Genomic DNA, 19632 nt, shown 5'->3' on the forward strand with positions numbered 1-19632 from the left:
TGGCATTTACCTCAATTGACTATAAAGGTATTGATTCCAGTTCAAAAGTGATAAGTTTTTAATGAGAACTCTAGAGAAAGCACCAGTTCCTCAGTATCTGTGTAGTTCTTTTGAGTGAAAAATGTTTAATGCAAAGAAATGTGGGCTATGAACTTTCTTCTAAAATCACCTAATTTAAGTTTTGTTTATTTAAAGGATCTTTTTAGATTTCTTGAACTATTAAGTACAAGTAGTTTCCTGGGCTTCATACAAATGTACAGTAATGTAAAAAGCATTTACTCTGGAAGAAACGTGATCCTTTGCTGTTCCTATTCACGTGATTTGTTCTATAATTGATTAAGTAAGTATTCTTTTACCCGGAAGCATTGAGGATTTTATTTTACAGCACAAGAATGCCTTTTAATTTTATACTTTAATGTCACCGTTTCTCCATGGCTATTGCAATGATATTCCCATGTAATAATTGACTCGCACTTCATAGTGTTGTCAAGTTTCTGTTGTTCTCGCTCGTGACTTTGGTTGGAAGATTTGTAACTTGAAAAATTCACACCAGGGTTTGTTCTCATACCCAGTGTGACACTTCAGTGCTTTCTGTTAGGAGTGTAATGCTTCAGATGAGGCATTATATCTAGGCTTCTTCTGCGCAACTCCAGGAAGGGGTTAACAATCCCATAGCAGGCTTCAGACAAGCTAGGGGATAACCCTTCTATACTAGATAACACTTTTTCTTGGCATTTAAAGAAAGAAAAGAAACTGAATATTGTGTATTGCAAAGTTCCCCAGGGCTGGCGAACTTGCTTTCACAGTTTGCATTATTATGTAAAATTAAAAAAAAAAATCTTTTGCATAAATATTTTTAAAATGAGAAACTTAAAAATGTTGTGAGAAGGAGATGTAGGTTTGGCATATACCCCATTGTGCCCTTGGTAAATGCCCCTCCCTTGTCCTCTTCTTGAATGTGAAACATAGACACTGAGAAGTACTCAGAAAAATGTGTTCAGGTATGCAAGCACAAGTTTTGCCCATCATCTCCTGCACAGCCCATAAACACGGCAGTGGAATCATAGAATATCAGGGCTGGAAGGGATCTCAGGAGGTCATCTAGTCCACTCCCCTGCACAAAGCAGGACCAATCCCCAGACAGATTTTTGCCCCCGATCCTTAAATGGTCCCCTCAAGGATTGAACTCACAACCCTGGGTTTAGCAGGCCAATGCTCAAACCACTGAGCTATCCCTCCCCTCATCTCTGGGTATATGGGTGAGTAATGTGTGTGTTACAAAAGCGAATTGGAACACAGTTGAGGATTGCAACAAACCATGGTAATGGTAATGGAGAATACACATGGTAAGCATTCCAGTGATACTCAGGTGTCCTCCCTCTTCCCCCTCATCAATGCCATTGGGGCATCAAAAAGTAATAAAGAAATCACAGTGCCCCACTTAACAGCCACATAATGACAATCTGCCAGTGTGGGAGTGTAGTAAATGTGAAACCCTGGCACCAGATCCAAAGACTATTGAAATCAGTAGGAATCTTTCCATTGATTTCAATGGGCTTTGGATCCAGCCCATGGTAAGTGGTCTGCTTGCTGTCCCTGCTCATGGGTCCTGTCTTTTGTACTGCTTTCAAGCAATGCCCATATTTATGTGGGAGTAGATCCAAATGCACAATCTCTGGGACTGTGATTAACAGTAGTGAGTGTTCATTTCTGTCGTCCTAGATATGTGCGTTAAAGCGGACTCTTGAAGCCTTAACTTCTAACATCTCCACTGTAGCAGGGAAACATAGTTTTTACAATTGGGCCTCTGGCCGTTTCCTGGTTCACCCCAGATGTTTGGTGTATATAGGCAGCATTCTGAAGCTATACACTGCCACCATAATAAAAGTGCTAGGATTAGTGTGTAGCATAAATGCTGGGATCAACATGTAGCTTTCTCTTTATTTCCCCCTTTACTTGGTACAGTTTCATCATTTTCTCTCATCTGTGTGATAGCAGAGTAACTGGAAGGATAAAGCTCCACTAGGATAAAGCTTTATTGAGAATATCTTGGGGTTGCTTAAGTGAGGCAAAGCCACAACTTTAATCAATATTGGAGAAGTTTCGTCCATAGCCCCTTCTGCTGTGTAGTGAGAGATTATTGATCTGATAGAAAGATCTTGGCTTTGCTGTTGTTCAACAGCCCATCATTAGTCTCCAACATAGGAATGGCATGAGATGCTAAAAAGAATTAGGTTTTGTCTGAACCCTTGTCAAAATATTCCAGGATTAACTGACCCACCATGAAATGATGACAGAAGGTGTTTTTGAGACTCTTTATGTCTGGGGTGTACTCTGCTCCCTTCCTCCAGAATGTTATGTGGTAATCAAGTATTTTCAGTGTTACACAGTGGTGTTTACCTGTGTGAAACAAACTCTGTGAAGAGCCTCAAGTATACATGGGAGTATTCATGCTTGAAGGTGTTGAGACTTTTTTCAAACTTGCAGGCTTCCCCACCATTTTAAAGATTTTAAAGTCCCTTTTCTTTTATACATGCTATATATAATGTATATGCTATATACATACTATATTGTGTATATACTTATAAGCAAGGATTTTTAAGGTGAATTTAGTGCTTCGTAGTTCAACAAATGCTCCGTGGAGTTTTAGCAGCTGTCAAGATTTAGTTCCCTTGGTATGTTTAAGTTTTAAACTATCCATCAAACATATTTGTCAGTTCATTTGCAAATGTGCCTCTGGTGTTTTCGTTCAGGTTTCTGTGTGTGGAAGGGGAATACTTTCCTCCTGTATATAGGAGCTTGGAATTTAAAAATAAATGTGCCAGTGAATGGTAACTGCTGAAAAATACAGAAATTGCCCACTTGTTATGGGTATAGCTACATGCTTCCTTTTATTTTGGAATGTATTTTTTTTAAAAAGGGCATGGAAGAACAAACTCTGAATGCCAATTAATTTCTTTTGTGGGGAATGGGGAAAAAAGGCAAAGAGGTATATGTACAATAGTCTTTGAAAAACAGAGATAATCTGTCATGGGTTTTACTACTAGTAAAGATTTATTAGATATTTATTTTTATCTTTTTTTTTTAAACATCCCATACCAGACGGTTAGGTTATGTCTAATTTATAATACAGCTGGCTTCTGCATATCAATTTGTTACTTAAATATCAGTGTACTGAAGATATTTGACACTAGTAGAAAACAAGTAAGTTGAGGTCAACATTTTTGGCACATCCTTTACTATTATTTCTTTTGTGCAAGCAGCCAATGAATGAACTGAACTGTTTTATAACTCCAGTTTTCCAGGGTTTTGATTTTATTGTATATGAGAGGTTTAATGACTCAGCTTGGTTTGGCTGTTTAAAAGTCTGTGCAGTATTCAGGTTTTTTCTTGCCCAGTTTGTATTTAGAGGCATAATCCCACCTCCTTTCCCTCTTGATTCACATGCTTCACACCTCAATGATAATGGGAGCTAACAATTTATATCAAGAGAAGACTATAACTTGTAAAATGTATTCCCTTGGTGCCAAGCTGTGTTTTGAGTAGCCTGGGCTATCCAGATTAACACTCCCTTATCAATTGTCTTCTGTACAGGGGAAGCCATGAATGCAATCAAAAAGGCTGGAGCGGAAACACATACAGGAGGGCCTTTCTTCCCTTAGAAGGGGTATGAGGAAGGCAGAATTTTTCTAAAAGCGGTGCTAGCTAAAATAAATACTGGACTGTATAAGCCAACACATAGAAAAATTAATCAGTGAAATACAGCATTTGTGCAACAGCACTGCATTCCTGTCATCACATGTTCCCAAAACATAACAGTGAGAGAAATATGATCTGAAACTAGCTTAAGAGGTGGTGTAATTAAGCCAGAATTATTACCATATCATAATATAACCTGATATCATTCTGGAGTTAGGCTGTAGGGTTGCCTTGTGATAAGCTTGAAATATTTTCCCCTCTTCTATTTGAACATTTCTTCTCTCACATGTTCAACTTCTGGATTATTTCTCTCTCTCTCTCTCTCTCTCGCGCTCTCTCTCTCTCACACACAGAGCTTCTCAAACAGTTTGCCCAAGAAGAAAGAATCTTTTGAATGAACACAGCTTTAAAACTCCTTTGTAGCTGTTAAATCCATCAGCAGAAACTGCCTTATTTTGTAATATGGGTTACAATCATGGGCAACCAAATAGTGTGGCTTCTCTTCGTCCCTCCCCCCCTCCTCACATATGGTATGGATGATGAGTGCTTGTAATAGGTGACAAATTAATAACCTGAAAGTCTTAGTGATCTGAAAAGGAGATATGCTACAGTGTACGTTGTCTGGTTTACTTTTGTTAGTGCACCTGAGTGCTAATGTATGGAAGGAGAAACCCTGTTACTTCCTAAAATCAAAGGACAGTTGTAACCTGTTAGCAGACTTTCTTATGCAATAAGGGATTGCACAAACCTTTCTTTAAAGGTTACCTGGGTTAGTGCCCTTTTTTGCTTTATCTGGCAGTAGTGGCACATCCATAACTCCTGGGTTGTGTGTGTAAAAGTCTGAAAAGCTTTTTTGTTTTTAATTTTTTCTGTATGTTTGTTTATATTAGAAATTCAGGTCTTGTTTACCTGTTTTCACTGGTAGACTGTACAACTGGAGAGCTAGTAGACTGTAGCACAAGGGTCGACAACGTTCGGCACGCGGTTCGTCAGGGTAAGCACCCTGGCAGGCCGGGCCAGTTTTATTTACCTGCTGACACGGCAGGTTCGGCCGATCGCGGCCCCCACTGGCCGCGGTTCGCTGTCCCGGGCCAATGGGGGCGACAAGAAGCCATGGCCAGCACATCCCTCACCCGCGCCACTTCTCGCCGCCCCCATAGGCCCGAGACGGCAAACCGGGGCCAGTGGGGGCCGCGATCGGCCAAACCTGCTGCATCAGCAGGTAAATAAAACTGGCCCGGCCTGTCAGGGTGCTTACTTTGGCGAGCTGCTTGCCGAACGTTGCCGACCCCTGCTGTAGCATCGTGGATATCTGTGGTATTTTTCTTCTACTAGTTTCTCTCCCCTGTTCTTAGTCCCATCTTATTTTCTTTTTTCTTTTTTTCTATTGTTAAACTATACCCTTCTCCTTCCTGCTTTTTTCTGCTTTCAGCTGCCTGTACTAATTTCTCTCATGTTTTCTCATTTTGCCCTCTGCTCGACTCTCTTGTCGTATTTTCCTATCCTTCAGTCTTCTACTTTCCACCCTGTATTCTCCTTTGTCTCATCCATACCCTTGCTTCTCTCTCTTCTGTCCATAATGGTATGTTTGCTTCACACACCCCTCCCACAGCCTGTTCTCTTCTGGGGACCTTGTGGGAGAAGTGGCCTAAAGAGGATACATTGCACCGCAGCCCAAGGAACATTCCACAGTACTCGTGCTGCTTGGTAACTCTGAATTGTGTGTGTCTGACGCCTTTTCCATTTCCACCAAGATATAAAAGAGAGGTCGTGCCAGCAATAGATTCCTGGTTAGCTCTGCTGGTGTTCTTCGAGTGCTTGGTCATGTCCATTCTATTGTAGGTGTGTGCGCTCGCTACATGCACTGGTGCCGGAAGATTTTCCTCAGTGGTATCCGTAGGAGACCAGTTCTGGCGCCCTCTGAAGTGGCGTGCATATGCGCTGGTATAAGGGGCATTGTCGGCCCCCTCCCTCTCTCAGTTCCTTCTTACTGCTAGTGTCAGTGCTGGAATGCTCCCCTTGTTCTAGCAAGGGGTTTCTCTTTCAGTGGTTCTACGAACCTTCCTTGTGCAAATAGTGGCAGTTAGAGGTAGTTAACAGTTCCTAATAGTCTTTATATACTTAGGTTTCAGAGTAGCAGCCGTGTTAGTCTGTATCCGCAAAAAGAACAGGAGTACTTGTGGCACCTTAGAGACTAACAAATTTATTAGAGCATAAGCTTTCGTGGACTACAGCCCACTTCTTCGGATGCATCCGAAGAAGTGGGCTGTAGTCCACGAAAGCTTATGCTCTAATAAATTTGTTAGTCTCTAAGGTGCCACAAGTACTCCTGTTCTTTTTATATACTTAGTTATTCATAGTCCCTAAGGGACTTAGCCCAGGCTCTCCAGGCTTCAAGCCTGGCGATTGCTTTAAGAAGCCCATGCCAATCAGCGATCCACATCTTAGTTGTTTGAAGTGTCTGAGTGAGGCCCACACTTGTGAAAAGTGCTGTATTTGCAAGGGATTCAAACCCCAGACCAGAAAGTAGAGAGATATTTGGCTCCACCCGCTCCTCATGGAGTCTGTTCTTGCACTGGCCTGGGAGCCGGCACATTCGGACTTGGTGCCGAGTACTTCGGCATTGATCAAAAAGTGCACCCCCAGCACTGGCTGCCTCTCGATGCCGATCCTTGTCACCAGTATCAGCCAAAAGACACAAAAAGCTGGGAGAGGGCGTTCCCTGGGGTCCCGTAAGGGTAAAGATATGGGAGAAGAGGAGCCTAGACCATGTCGGACCATCTCAGCATCACCACAGCGTAGCCAAGGGCAGCTTCGCCTATTGGGTCTAGTCTGTCCTGCAATCTGTCTTCTACCCCAGGGAGTGGTAGAAGTACGTGGTACCTCATGGTCCAGTCCACCACAGAAGTCTTCCAAGCAGCAAAAGACATCTTCTCCCTCCCACTGCCACCCACTTCTCGGGAAGAGAGGCCTAACAACCCCCTCCCGCCCATCTGTTTCTAGGGGAAAGCCCTCAATGGCACCCCTGAAGAAGTCACTCCCGCAGCAACATACTGCGGCCCACTCACCAGGACCATGCCATTGATCTCCAGAGCCGTGTCTCAAATCACAGACTCACGGCCACTCAGTGGGTTCCTGGCACCAGTCACTAAGCTCCAGGCACTGATCTCTGGGATTCATACATCAGTCACCAGATCCATGGTACCGGGCCACAGAGGCACGCTGCTGGTCCCCGGAACTCCGGCAGTGGTCACTCAAAAGATGCTGCTCCCCAGTTCCCAGGCGCTGCTTACCAGAGCCTCCTCTGTGCTCTCCGGAGTCCTGGCACTGCTCCTCAGAGCAACACTGATCTCCAGAGCCCCAATGCCGGTCATTGGAAGGCTGATGCCGGTCACCGGACCATCGCTGGTCGCCGGAGCCCAGACGTTGGTCACTGGAGTGTCATAGACGATCCCCACGCTCCCATTCCCGATCACCGGAGCCTGCACACTGTCCCTGAAATGGGTGGCATCATTCTCCGGATTATTACCAGGTCTTTGAGCAGTGCTGCCAGTTGCCAGATAAATGGCATGGCTCAGTGGGCTCCTGATACCACTCTTCGATTGGCAGGCATAAGACTGCCAGACATAGGGGGAAGTCTACCCTATTGTGGCGACACCATGGTCACCAGAGGAAGACCATTCCTCCTTGGGCTCTGAGAGTGAGGAGTCAATGGTCCCCAGGGACCAACTGCCACCTGCACAGCCAGCAGGTTCTTCCCAGAGCCAACCTGCAAGTATGTGGCCACAGGATCAGTGGCCTGGGCCCTGGCAAATCTATATTTCATGGGCAATTCCCCAAGCTGGGGGACCTCAGGCCCAGCGCTCAGTCTCAGGGGCATCAGAAAGACCTTCGGCCTTGGTGTCTCAACTGTTCCCAGGCTCAGATGTCGCGTCCGTCCAAGGGGCCCAAGAGCCACTTCCTCCGGTGGGTGTGGTTTCCCAGGCAGGGGACATGGAACCCGCCCCTCATCCTGGGGCGGCCTTCCCCTCATCATTGCCTGATGAGGCAGTAGCAGGCCTATGGCAGATTGTGCCTCAAGATGATGTCAGAGGCCACCAGGAGCTGCTTAAATGGGTGGCGGCCAACCTGGGATTGGAGGTGGAGGAGATGTCCGAACCTGCAGACTCCCTATTTGATCACTTGGTGGTAATGGCCACAGCAAAGGTGGGTCTACCTGTGCCCGGCACCCCAGCCCCATTTCTAAGAGGGCAAAACGCAAGTACTACGTTTCTGGAAAGGGATTTGAGTACTTACATACACACCTCTCCCTCGGGTCACTGGTGGTCGCGGCTGTCAACGAGCACGAGAGGTGACGGCAGCCCATCTTGATCCCGAAAAATAAAGACACGAAGCAACTTGATCTTTTCGGCAGGAAAATGTGTTCTACAGCCAGCCTACAGTTTCTTATCGCAAACCACCAGACCTTGTTTGGCAGGTATCATTTTAACATATGGCAGTCCACGGCCAAGTTTGCTGACTTGCTCCCACAGGACGCTAAGCAGGAGTTCAATGCCATACTACATGAGGGTAGGGCAATCACGAGAGCCTCCCTCCAGGCCACTTCAGATGGGGCAGATTCCTCAGCCAGGGCGATGACTTCCATGATGGCCATGAAAAGGGCGTCATGGCTTCACTCGTCTAGCCTGTTAGTGGAAGTCCAATAGTCCATCCAGGACCTCTTGTTCGATGGCTCGGCCCTATTTATTTGCTGAACAAACAGCAGATTACACGGCCTAAAAGACTCAAGGGCCACTCTTCGCTCACTGGATCTGTACACCCGGGCCCACGCTAGGAAGAGATTTAAACCTCAGCAAATGCAGAGGTTCACGGGCCAGACCAGAGTGGAACCATCCTGCAGAAAGAGCAGGGGATATAGGCAGCGCCAAAGCCAGCCGTCTGCAGCAGGGGCTCATTTGGGCTCGAGCCACGCCCCTCCCAAAAACAGGCAATCATTTTGAGGGGACGCTCGAGGGCGACTTCCCAGCCTACAACCAGGTCTCTTACCCTTTATTTTCCCACCGTTTGTTACCTTTCCTCTCCACTTGGACTGCCGTAACTATGGACCACTGGTAGGGTGACCAGATGTCCTGATTTTATAGGGACAGTCCTGATTTTTGGGCCTTTTTCTTATATAGGCTCCTATTACCACCCCACCCCAATGCCGATTTTTCACACTTGCTGTCTGGTCACCCTAACCACTGGGTCCTCAATACGGTGGCAGTGGGGTATACCCTCCAATTTCTTTCTATCCTCCCTTTCATTCCCATTCCCCATCCCTCTTCAGGGACCCTTCTCACGAGCAATTGTTTGCCCAGGAGGTACAAGCCCTCTTGTGGCTCGGGGCCATGGAGGAAGTTCCCACAGAACAAATAGGGAAAGGATTTTTACTCCTGGTACTTTCTCATTCCGAAGCCCATAGGGGGCTTACGCCCCATCTTAGACCTACGATACCTCAACAAATATCTCAAGAAGTTGAAGTTCCACTTTGGTCTCCCTGGCCTCCATCATCCCCTCTCTGGATCCCGGAGACTGATATGCTGCCCTCGACCTGAAAGACGCTTACTGTCACATCTCGATATTTCCCAGCCACAGGAGATTTCTACGGTTTTTGGTCAGTCAAACGCATTACCAGTTCATAGTGCTCCCGTCCAACCTAGCGACAGCGCCAAGTGTGTTTAAAAAGTGCATGGCAGTAGTCGCAGCTTACTGTCGGGGTCCACACCTATCCCTATCTGGATGACTGGCTCATTAAGGGCTGCTCAAAAGGGCAGGCGCAATTTAGTATTGAGGTTTTGCGAGCCACTTGTCACACCCTGGGCCTGTTGATAAGCGAACAAAAATCAGCATTGGTCCCTGTTCAGAGGATAGAGTTAGTTGGAGCAGTCTTCGACTCTACCCAACCAGAGCATTGGTTCTGGGCAATGTCGGATCTGATTGCCCAAGTCACCACACCTGCTCAGCACAGCTCAGGTCTGTCTTGGACTCCTAGGGCACATGGCTGCGTGCAACTACGTAGTCCAGCACACAAGCTGTGGTTGAGTCCCCTTCAAATATGGCTGCTGTTTGTCTATTTCTCAGACACCCCCTGGACAGGCTCCTCACAGTTCTGCCCCAGGTACTCAACTCCCTTCAGTGGTGGTGCAATCCAAATCCGGTGATGAAAGGGGTTTCGTTTGTCACTCCATGGCCCACAGAATCCCTGGTGTCGGATGTGTTTGACCTCAGCTGGATAGCGCACCTTGGTGCCCTCAAAACTCAAGACTCTGGTCGTGGGAGGAGCTGTCATTTGACATAAACAGAGAGCTCAGGGCCATCTGCCTGGCGTGCGAGGTATTCCTTCCCCATCTATCTGGTCGAGTGGTGCAAGTATTGACAGACAATATGGCCTCCATGTTCTACATCAACAGACGAGGGGGAGCGCGATCGTCAGTCCTGTGTCAGGAAGCCCTTTGCCTGTGGGCCTTCTGCATCCAGCATGCTATCTGCCTAAAAGTCTCCCACCTCTGTAGTGTTTGGAACATGCTGGCGGATTGCCTCATCAGGTCCTTCTTCTCTCACCACGAGTGGTCCCTCAACTTGGAGGTTGCCCAGATGCTCTTCCAAAAGTGGGGAGTTCCCCAAGTGTACCTTTTCGCAACCAGACAGAACAGAAAATGCCACCAATTCTGCTCGTGACAAGGCCTTGGCTGTGGCTCACTATTGGATGCCTTCTGTCTGTCGTGGTCAGAGGGTCTCATGTATGTCTTTCTGCCAATCTGATCAGCAGGGTCCCTTACAAGATCAAGGACAAGGCACGAGTCATTATGTTCGCCCTGGCCTGGCCTCACCAGCACTGGTTCGGTGCACTCATGGATGTGGCAATGACAGCCCCATGGATTCCCCTGGCCATCCAGACCTGCTTTCTCAGGATCATGGAGGGTCGCTGCACCCAAATCTCACCTCTCGCCACCTCACGGTATGGATGCTGTGTGGCTGAGCCCTGAGGAGAAGGCTTGCTCCATGCAGGTCCAGCAAGTACTTCTGCAAAGCAGAAAGCCCTCCGCTAGAGCTATCTACCTTGCAAAGTGGAAATGCTTTTCCTGCTGGGCTTCAGAGGGGAATATCTCCCCTGCCAGTGCCTCTTTACAATCCATCCTGGACTACCTTCTGCATTTAAAGCAACAGGGCCTTGTCTTTTCATCGACTAAGGTGCTCTTGGCAGCCATATCAGCATTCCAATGGCACGTCCAGGGTAGATCAGTTTTCTAACATAAATGACGATCAGGTTCCTCAAGGGCCTCAAGAGACCTGTTTCCTCCAGTCCGTGATCCGGTTCCCCCAATGGGATCTCAATCTAGTCCTTTTCAGGTTTACCAATCCTCCTTTCAAGCCTCTTGCTCTCTCTCCTATCGGTCATGGAAGGTCGCATTCCTTGTAGGTATTACATCAGCAAGGTGAGTCTCTGAGATTAAAGCTCTTGCATCAGAGCCCCCGTACATGGTGTTCTACAAGGATAAAGTCCAGTTGCGTCCCCATCCTGCCTTCCTGCGAAAGGTGGTGTCTCATTTCCATGTCAACCAGGACATCTTCCTCCTGGTGTTCTGTCCAAAGCCACGCGTGTCTAACGAGGACAGGCTCTTGCACACCCTACCCATCAGGCACGCCCTGGCTTTCTACCTAGAGCATACTAAGCCTTTCTACAGATCGACTCAACTCTTCATTGCGGTGGCTGACAGAATGAAGGGCGTCCTAGAGGATTTCGTCCTGGATCACCAACTGCATCCGTACCTGCTACGAATTGGCGTGGGTGACGCCCCCACCAATAGTAACTGCTCACTCCACGAGAGCTCAGGCATTGTTGGCCGCTTTACTGGCTCATGTCCCCATCCAGGATATCTGCAGAGCTCCAATGTGGTCGTCAATACACACCTTCACAACGCATTACACCATCACCCAGCAAGCAAGGGATGACGCTGGATTTGGCAGAGCTGTGTTGCAATCGACATGTCCATAAACTCCTACCCTGCCTCCGGAGGTACTGCTTGGGAATCACCTACAATGGAATGGACATGAGCAAGCACTCGAAGAAGAAAAAATGGTTACTCACCTTTCGTAACTGTTCTTCAGATGTGTTGCTCATGTCCAATCCATGACCCCTCTGTCGTAGTTCTGGCAAGAGGGAACTGAGAGAGGGAGGGGGCCGGCAGTGCCCCTTATACTGGCACTTACACATGCCAGGCCAGAGCCGGTCCCCTATGGATACCTTCAATCGAATGGACATAAGCAACACATCTGAGAATCATAGACTATCAGGGTTGGAAGGGACCTCAGGAGGTCATCTAGTCCAACCCCCTGCTCAAAGCAGGACCAATTCCCAACTGAATCATCCCAGCCAGGGCTTTGTCAAGCCTGACTTTAAAAACCTCTAAGGAAGGAGATTCCACCACCTCCCCAGGTAACCCATTCCAGTGCTTCACCACCCTCCTAGTGAAAAAGTTTTTCCTAATATCCAACTTAAACCTCCCCAACTGCAACTTGAGACCATTACTCCTTGTTCTGTCATCAGGTACCACTAAGAACAGTCTAGATCCCTCCTCTTTGGAACCCCCTTTCAAGTAGTTGAAAGCAGCTATCAGATCCCCCCTCATTCTTCTCTTCTGCAGACTAAACAATCCCAGTTCCCTCAGCCTATCCTCATAAGTCATGTGCTCCAGCCCCCTAATCATTTTTGTTGCCCTCCGCTGGACTCTTTCCAATTTTTCCAAATCCTTCTTGTAGTGTGGGGCCCAAAACTGGACATAGTAGTCCAGATGAGGCCTCACCAATGTCGAATGGAGGGGAATGATCACATCCCTCGATCTGCTGGCAATGCCCCTACTTATACAGCCCAAAATGCCATTAGCCTTCTTGGCATCAAGGGCACACTGTTGACTCATATCCAGCTTCTCATCCACTGTAACCCCTAGGTCCTTTTCTGCAGAACTGCTTCCTAGCCATTCGGTCCCTAGTCTGTAACAGTGCATGGGATTCTTCCGTCCTAAGTGCAGGACTCTGCACTTGTCCTTGTTGAACCTCATCAGGTTTCTTTTGGCCCAATCCTCTAATTTGTCTACGTCCCTCTGTATCCTATCCCTACCCTCCAACATATCTACCACTCCTCCCAGTTTAGTGTCATCTGCAAACTTGCTGAGAGTGCAGTCCACGCCATCCTCCAGATCATTAATGAAGATATTGAACAAAACCGGCCCCAGGACCGGAGAAGGTGACCAGCCCTCTGTGGAGAAAGAAGTGGTTCAGGACTATTTAGAAAAACTCATGGGGCCGGATGCACTGCATCCGAGGGTGCTAAAGGAGTTGGCGGATGTGATTGCAGAGCCATTGGCCATTATCTTTGAAAACTCATGGCAATCGGGGGAGGTCCCGGATGACTGGAAAAAGGCTAATGTAGTGCCCATCTTTAAAAAAGGGAAGGAGGAGGATCCGGGGAACTACATGCCAGTCAGCCTCACCTCAGTCCCTGGAAATATCATGAAGCAGGTCTTCAAGGAATCAATTCTGAAGCACTTAGAGGAAAGGAAAGTGATTAGGAACAGTCAGCATGGATTCACCAAGGGCAAGTCATGCCTGACTAACCTAATTGCCTTCTATAAGGAGATAACTGACTCTGTGGATGAGGGGAAAGCAGTGGATGTGTTGTTCCTTGACTTTAGCAAAGCTTTTGATACGGTCTCCCACAGTATTCTTGCCGCCAAGTTAAAGAAGTATGGGCTGGATGAATGGACTATAAGGTGGATAGAAAGCTGGCTAGATCGTCGGGCTCAACGGGTAGTGATCAACAGCTCCATGTCTAGTTGGCAGCCGGTTTCAAGTGGAGTGCCCCAGGGGTCGGTCCTGGGACCGGTTTTGTTCAATATCTTCATTAATGATCTGGAGAATGACATGGACTGCACTCTCAGCAAGTTTGTAGATGACACTAAACTGGGAGGAGTGGTAGATACGCTGGAGGGTAGGGATAGGATACAGAGGGACGTAGACAAATTAGAGGATTAGGCCAAAAGAAACCTGATGAGGTTCAACAAGGACAAGTGCAGAGTCCTGCACTTAGGACGGAAGAATCCCATGCACTGTTACAGACTAGGGACCGAATGGCTAGGAAGCAGTTCTGCAGAAAAGGACCTAGGGGTTACAGTGGATGAGAAGCTGGATATGAGTCGACAGTGTGCCCTTGATGCCAAGAAGGCTAATGGCATTTTGGGCTGTATAAGTAGGGGCATTGCCAACAGATCGAGGGATGTGATCATTCCCCTCCATTCGACATTGGTGAGGCCTCATCTGGAGTACTGTGTCCAGTTTTGGGCCCCACACTACAGGAAGGATGTGGAAAAATTGGAAAGAGTCCAGCGGAGGGCAACAAAAATGATTAGGGGTCTGGAGCACATGACTTATGAGGATAGGCTGAGGGAACTGGGATTATTTAGTCTGCAGAAGAGAAGAATGAGGGGGAATTTGATAGCTGCTTTCAACTACCTGAAAGGGGGTTCCAAAGAGGATGGATCTAGACTGTTCTCTGTGGTATCTGATGACAGAACAAGGAGTAATGGTCTCAAGTTGCAGTGGGGGAGGTTTAAGTTGGATATTAGGGAAAACTTTTTCACTAGGAGAGTGGTGAAGCACTGGAATGGGTTACCTAGGGAGGTGGTGGAATCTCCTTCCTTAGAGGTTTTTAAGGTCAGGCTTTTCAAAGCCCTGTCTGGGATGATTTAGTTGGGAATTGATCCTGCTTTGAGCGGGGGGGTTGGACTAGACGGCCTCCTGAGGTCCCTTCCAACCCTGATATTCTATGATTCTTTGCTGCTCTTCATTTTCACGTTGCCTTCAATTCATGAAGGAGAAGTGTCAAAGGAAACATGCATCTTTTTAGCACTACAGAAAAATGACTTGAATGTCGTCCTTTACATTTTTAAACATATTTGTTGGGAAATAAGGGTGAATGGGAAACAATCCCTCAATGTTTCATTTTCAAAGCTATATGTGGAGTTTTAGTCACGTAACGTCTACTGGTATCAAGAGGAGAGGAGCATATAAACTACAAATAATTCTTATTTTCATTGCCTAGGCAGGGAAACTGAGGCAGTGGCTTGCCCAAAGCAACACAAGTCAGCTGTGAGATTTTAACTGCATATTTACTGACTCCCAATGCTCAGCTTATTATTCCAGCCCTCAGAGTTTTAATACTATTAAAACAGTTGGAGTTGCTGTCAAAGTTACAGAACTATAAGTATCTACCCTTTGAAAATATGAAATACTCTTTAGCAGGAAAGAGTAACTTATATTAAAGAAGTAAATTAAAGCTGAAATAATAAATTTAATTTGAGTTTTAATTTAAGTAACATTTTAAAACGCTGCATTATAGTAAACTTCAGATGACAGTGTAGATTCTTCACATTATCCCATTACAAATATGTCCACTATAAAAGCCTCACTTAGGAGAAATTCTGTGTTTAATATATTTTTATAAGTCTCTAAATTCATATTTCAGTGAAAATCTGAGCCTAAATATTTCTTCAAGATGGCATCTGGAATGCAGATACAGTAACTAGAATTTCTGTAAAAAGAACGAGGAGTACTTGTGGCACCTTAGAGACTAACAAATTTATTTGGGCATAAGTTTTCGCGGGCTGTTTTTAGCCCACGAAAGCTTATGTCCAAATAAATTTGTTAGTCTCTAAGGTACCACAAGTACTCTTCGTTCTTTTTGCTGATACAGACTAATACGGCTACCACTCTGAAACCTGGAATTTCTGTGTTAGGGTGAATATTATGTAATCTTATAGAATAGGAAACTATTGGAGCATTTCCTGCTTCTTTGATATATGGTTTTAATTGTTAATGTATATCATTTTGTTAAATTACAGGAAACAGCACTGGGGGGGCGGAGGGGAGAGGTGGATCATTTGGCATTCATGTGTCACAGGGTAGTTCTTCATCAGGACTGAGAAGCAGCTTCCTCATGACCTGCAAGCACAGCAAAGAAAAAAAAAACTTGAAAGATTGATTAGTCTGTAGGTGTGTGTGGGGGGTGTCTGTGGGGTGTGTGTTTATGAGTGGTGGTGAGGGTTAACCCTTGTGGTTCCATGCAAAAAAAGAAACAACTGAATTCAGTTTACTTGAACTGGTGGTATTATAAAATAGATGTGTAGCAATCCAACAGTAGATAAACATATATTTGAAAATGGGCTCTTCGGTCTAGCAGAGAGGAGAGTTATAACATGATCCAATGGCTGGAAGTTGAAACTAAACAAATTCAGACTAGAAATGAGTCGTATTTTTTTAACAATGAAGGTAATTAACCACTGGAACAATTTACCAAGCGTTGTGGTAGATTCTCCATCACTGCCAGGCTTTAAATCAAGATTGGATATTTTTTTCTTAAGACATGCCCTGGGAATTATTTTGGGGAAGGTCAAACTAGATGATCACAGTAGTCCCTGCTGGCCTTGCAATCTAGGAAGGGTCATAATTGTGTGTGAGGACTTTGAAGAAGTGAAGCACTATGGAAAGGCTAAGTATTATTAAATTTTATAATACCCTTAAAATCTTTTGTAATCAGAGTGAAGTTTAGTTAAACTCCTAATACTGAGAATAATAGCTTAAAAGTGTGCTGTTCAAAAGATCATAACTCTCACTAAACTGGGTTTTAACTCTCACGTAGCAGCAGCTTGGGTGTTTCCAGACTTGTAGCCCAAGCTGAAATGTATCTGTTTTTGTCTTTCTGCTCCCCACCCCCACTGCATGCATTGTTGTCCTATAATGATTGGCTGTGGGACTAGAAACAGCTGTATTGAGCCTTGATTTTTAAAGAGGTTGCAGGCCTTCCTGCTGTTTAGTCAGTTGGTAGTGGTTAACGACTAGAGAAGAGAGAGCGAAGTAGCTGTTTCCATTATAGTTTCAAGACAACTTGATTCCTCTGCGTTGGAATGTGTTTGCAGCTGTCAGATGAACCGATTCCTGCTATCCTCATTTTGACTTGCAATCCATTGGGTTTGTGCAGAGGAAGAAGTGCTGCAGCAAATATTCTTTCCAAACAAAAGATTTTCTTTCCTTCCTTCTCAGGGGGGATGGACTATCCTAAAAACACGCAGCTTTGTATGTAAATATATGCAAGCTGATTATAGGCTGGGGCACAAGCCAAGGTTTGAGTGAGCCCAAGGGTGTTTCACATTAAAATGTGAAGCCTGACAGGATCCGTGCGTCTAACTTAAGACAGCTTCTTGATTAGCATGAGACTGGGTGGCTGCCTTGTTTCCTGCCCTTCAATAGCTATTCACTGTTTTCAAGGCGGAGAACTGTTCAGCGGAGGAGCTGTGGCAACTTGAGCAGACTATACACGGTGGACTCACAGAAAGCAAATGTTTGGATTAATTTGCAGCCTAGCCTCCCAAGCCGGCAGGAGCTAGTGCATTAGAGAGGAATATACATCTATCCCTTAAAACACATCACCACACACACAAAAGAAACAACTGGCAAACTGCTGAAGGAGGGCAAAAGGCAGGCGCCTCAGCCATTATGACCATCTGTGTTTCCTGGATTCTACAAGAATACAGTTGCTGCTTCTTGTAGGTCATATGTGCTAGATGTGTGAATGAGACACATGTACATCCAATATGTATGGATAAGCTGTGGGTGCTGCTAACAGGAAGATTGATCGAATGATTACTGCAGCAGTGGTTTAGGATGCTCCCATGGATTCTTGTCTTGGATTCTGATAGGTGAAGAAAAATGACTTTCACTGTTATCAAAGCGTCATTCTAATCCTGTGCAGTTGGAGATTTGACAGTGCTTCCTACAGTTTCTGGGCGCTCTCTGTTTCGGGTCAAAACCAAAGGCAGTGGGGCTTTCCTAATTTGTTTGGGTCTTTTTGTGTTCTGGCTCACACTTGACTAAGCACTCCTATGCTGAATTGAGCTATTGTTTGGGATCCCAGAGCTTTTCACGCTGCAATCCCCTACCCCCTCACCCCCCTTGCCTGAGAAGCCACATAATGTGCCTTTCCTCCACATGAATCTGGAAGCTATAAGCTGGACTGATTGCAAATGAAGTGTAATGCATTGTGGGACGTGTGTAAAAATTGGATCATTCGAGGGGGGGGGAAAGGAACAGACCTGCAGTTTGCTTCATAGAAGAGGTAGTGGCAAAATGTTTGCAGATTCTACCCAAGCTGTGCCTGTAGTAGACTAATGAAACGAAGCGTCGCAAGCACGCCGTGAGGCCTGACTCATGCCACTGCTGCTGGAGGATTAGACTGCAGGTAGCCTCAAAATGAAGAAGACACGGAGTACAACCTTACGGCGAGCCTGGCCTAGTTCAGATTTCTCCGACCGGGCCTCAGACCGCATGAGGTCCCGCAGTGAAAAGGACTACCGACTGCACAAACACTTCCCACCAGCTTTTATTGCCCAGGCATCACGGGGCTACATGACATCAGGTTTGTAATAGCATTTTTGTGCTTATTGCAAGGCTCAATGTTGGGTGTTTATTTGGCTCGCTAATACTGTGTTGATAGGTAAAAGGATATAATATGACTGATAGCATAAGTTGTGAATAATGCAAAAAAAAAAAAAAAAAAAAAGCAGACATCCACCATTTTGTACCTCAGCAAGATTCACAGCAGGGCCCTCTCAATATGGTGTTTAAATTTATTAGTAAAAAATAAAATAAATGAAAGGAAGTAATTTTCGTATCTATATTTTCAGCTCAGGATAGATAAAAATGACCTGGGTGTCATGATCAGAGCAGCTCCTTTGCTCTTGTGCTTATGAATAAGTATGTGCTGAATATTTACTACCAAACCAAACATTCCTTTTCCAACTGGTCAAGTACAATTATCTCAATGGGGGCATATCTATATTGCATTTTCTAAAGAAGTGTCACCTGTAATTCTGAATGCTCTTGCCCTGTTCCGAGCTAGTCAGGTTTCAGAAGCATATTTCCATACAGAGAAGTGTATCCGTAGTGAAAATGAATATAAATGCCGTATTTGTGTATAAAATGTGTGTGTGTGTGTGTGTGTGTGTGCATGCTCATGTATACATGTGTTTATTCATCGATTCATTGTTTTAAACGGCGGTTGCATGGAAATAATGGACCCTGCATCAAAATGTTTGTGCTTGGCAGAAAAGAAGCACAAAAATGTAAAAACAGAGAGGCGCGAAAATAAGGAAGGTTTACTCTTCAAATTAGTGTCTTATGTAAATAAAAAAGCCTCTGTATTTCTAAATGAAAGCTTGTTCATTTTGAAATGTATCTGATCAGCCATGTAATTCAGAAATTCGATAAACACAGGAAGAATACTTGAGAGAATGCTGTGGAGGGGGGGAGAATCCTGGAAATCTTCTTTGTTGTTCTACTGCTTGATTATTGTGTGATCAGACAGAACATTTCATTACTATGATGTCAAATACCAATTTATCATGAAGGCACATTTTTCCTCTAAGGCTTAATTTAGGTTGAGTAGGCAGATTCCTTTAAAAGGGAAAAAAGAGGAGGGAGAGAGAAAATGAAGGTATTTTACCATGCAATCCCATCTATGCTGGAAAGGTTGAATCAAAGCTTGTGGTTTTCAGTTACATTCTTACTTCATTATTGTTCTTCCTAATAAACATGTCTCTTAGCCAGGAGTGGTTTTTCATGTTTTAAAAATGTCTCATGACTTTTCTGTAATTAACCCCCAAACCTAAAGGAAATAATGTGCATTATGTTGCAAATTTGCCTTCATAAGGATATTGTGCTGTTTTGGCAATAGTCTTTTTGATTTTCTCTGTCGTGGGACGGTTCATATTTAAGGAAAATGACAAGTATAACTTATGCGTAAGCAGCTGAAGAAAGCTATAATGGTTAGTACTGTATATTGTT

General features: G+C 45.3%; 1 protein-coding gene across 14 annotated transcripts in view; it reads left to right on the forward strand.

Moving 5' to 3' along the window:
- The window catches only part of STOX2 (storkhead box 2), a 202667-nt gene that overhangs the window by 85979 nt on the left and 97056 nt on the right, over positions 1–19632 (forward strand). For 4 of the 14 annotated variants that reach the window (XM_005281955.5, XM_005281957.5, XM_065596762.1 and 1 more), the window contains exon 1: positions 18087–18205. The exons of 4 other annotated variants lie outside the window; for them this stretch is intronic. Coding sequence is in view for 3 of the 10 variants with exons in the window: in XM_042842054.2 (XP_042697988.1) it covers positions 18040–18205 (166 nt within the window). In the remaining 7 variants the exon portion in view is untranslated. Of the gene's footprint in view, positions 1–16314; positions 18206–19632 lie in introns of those variants that run through there. 6 more of the 14 variants (XM_065596761.1, XM_065596760.1, XM_005281956.5 and 3 more) reach the window with 5 other exon arrangements.

This window comes from Chrysemys picta, chromosome 5 (assembly GCF_011386835.1).
Source record: "Chrysemys picta bellii isolate R12L10 chromosome 5, ASM1138683v2, whole genome shotgun sequence".
Taxonomy (NCBI): Eukaryota; Metazoa; Chordata; order Testudines; family Emydidae; genus Chrysemys; species Chrysemys picta.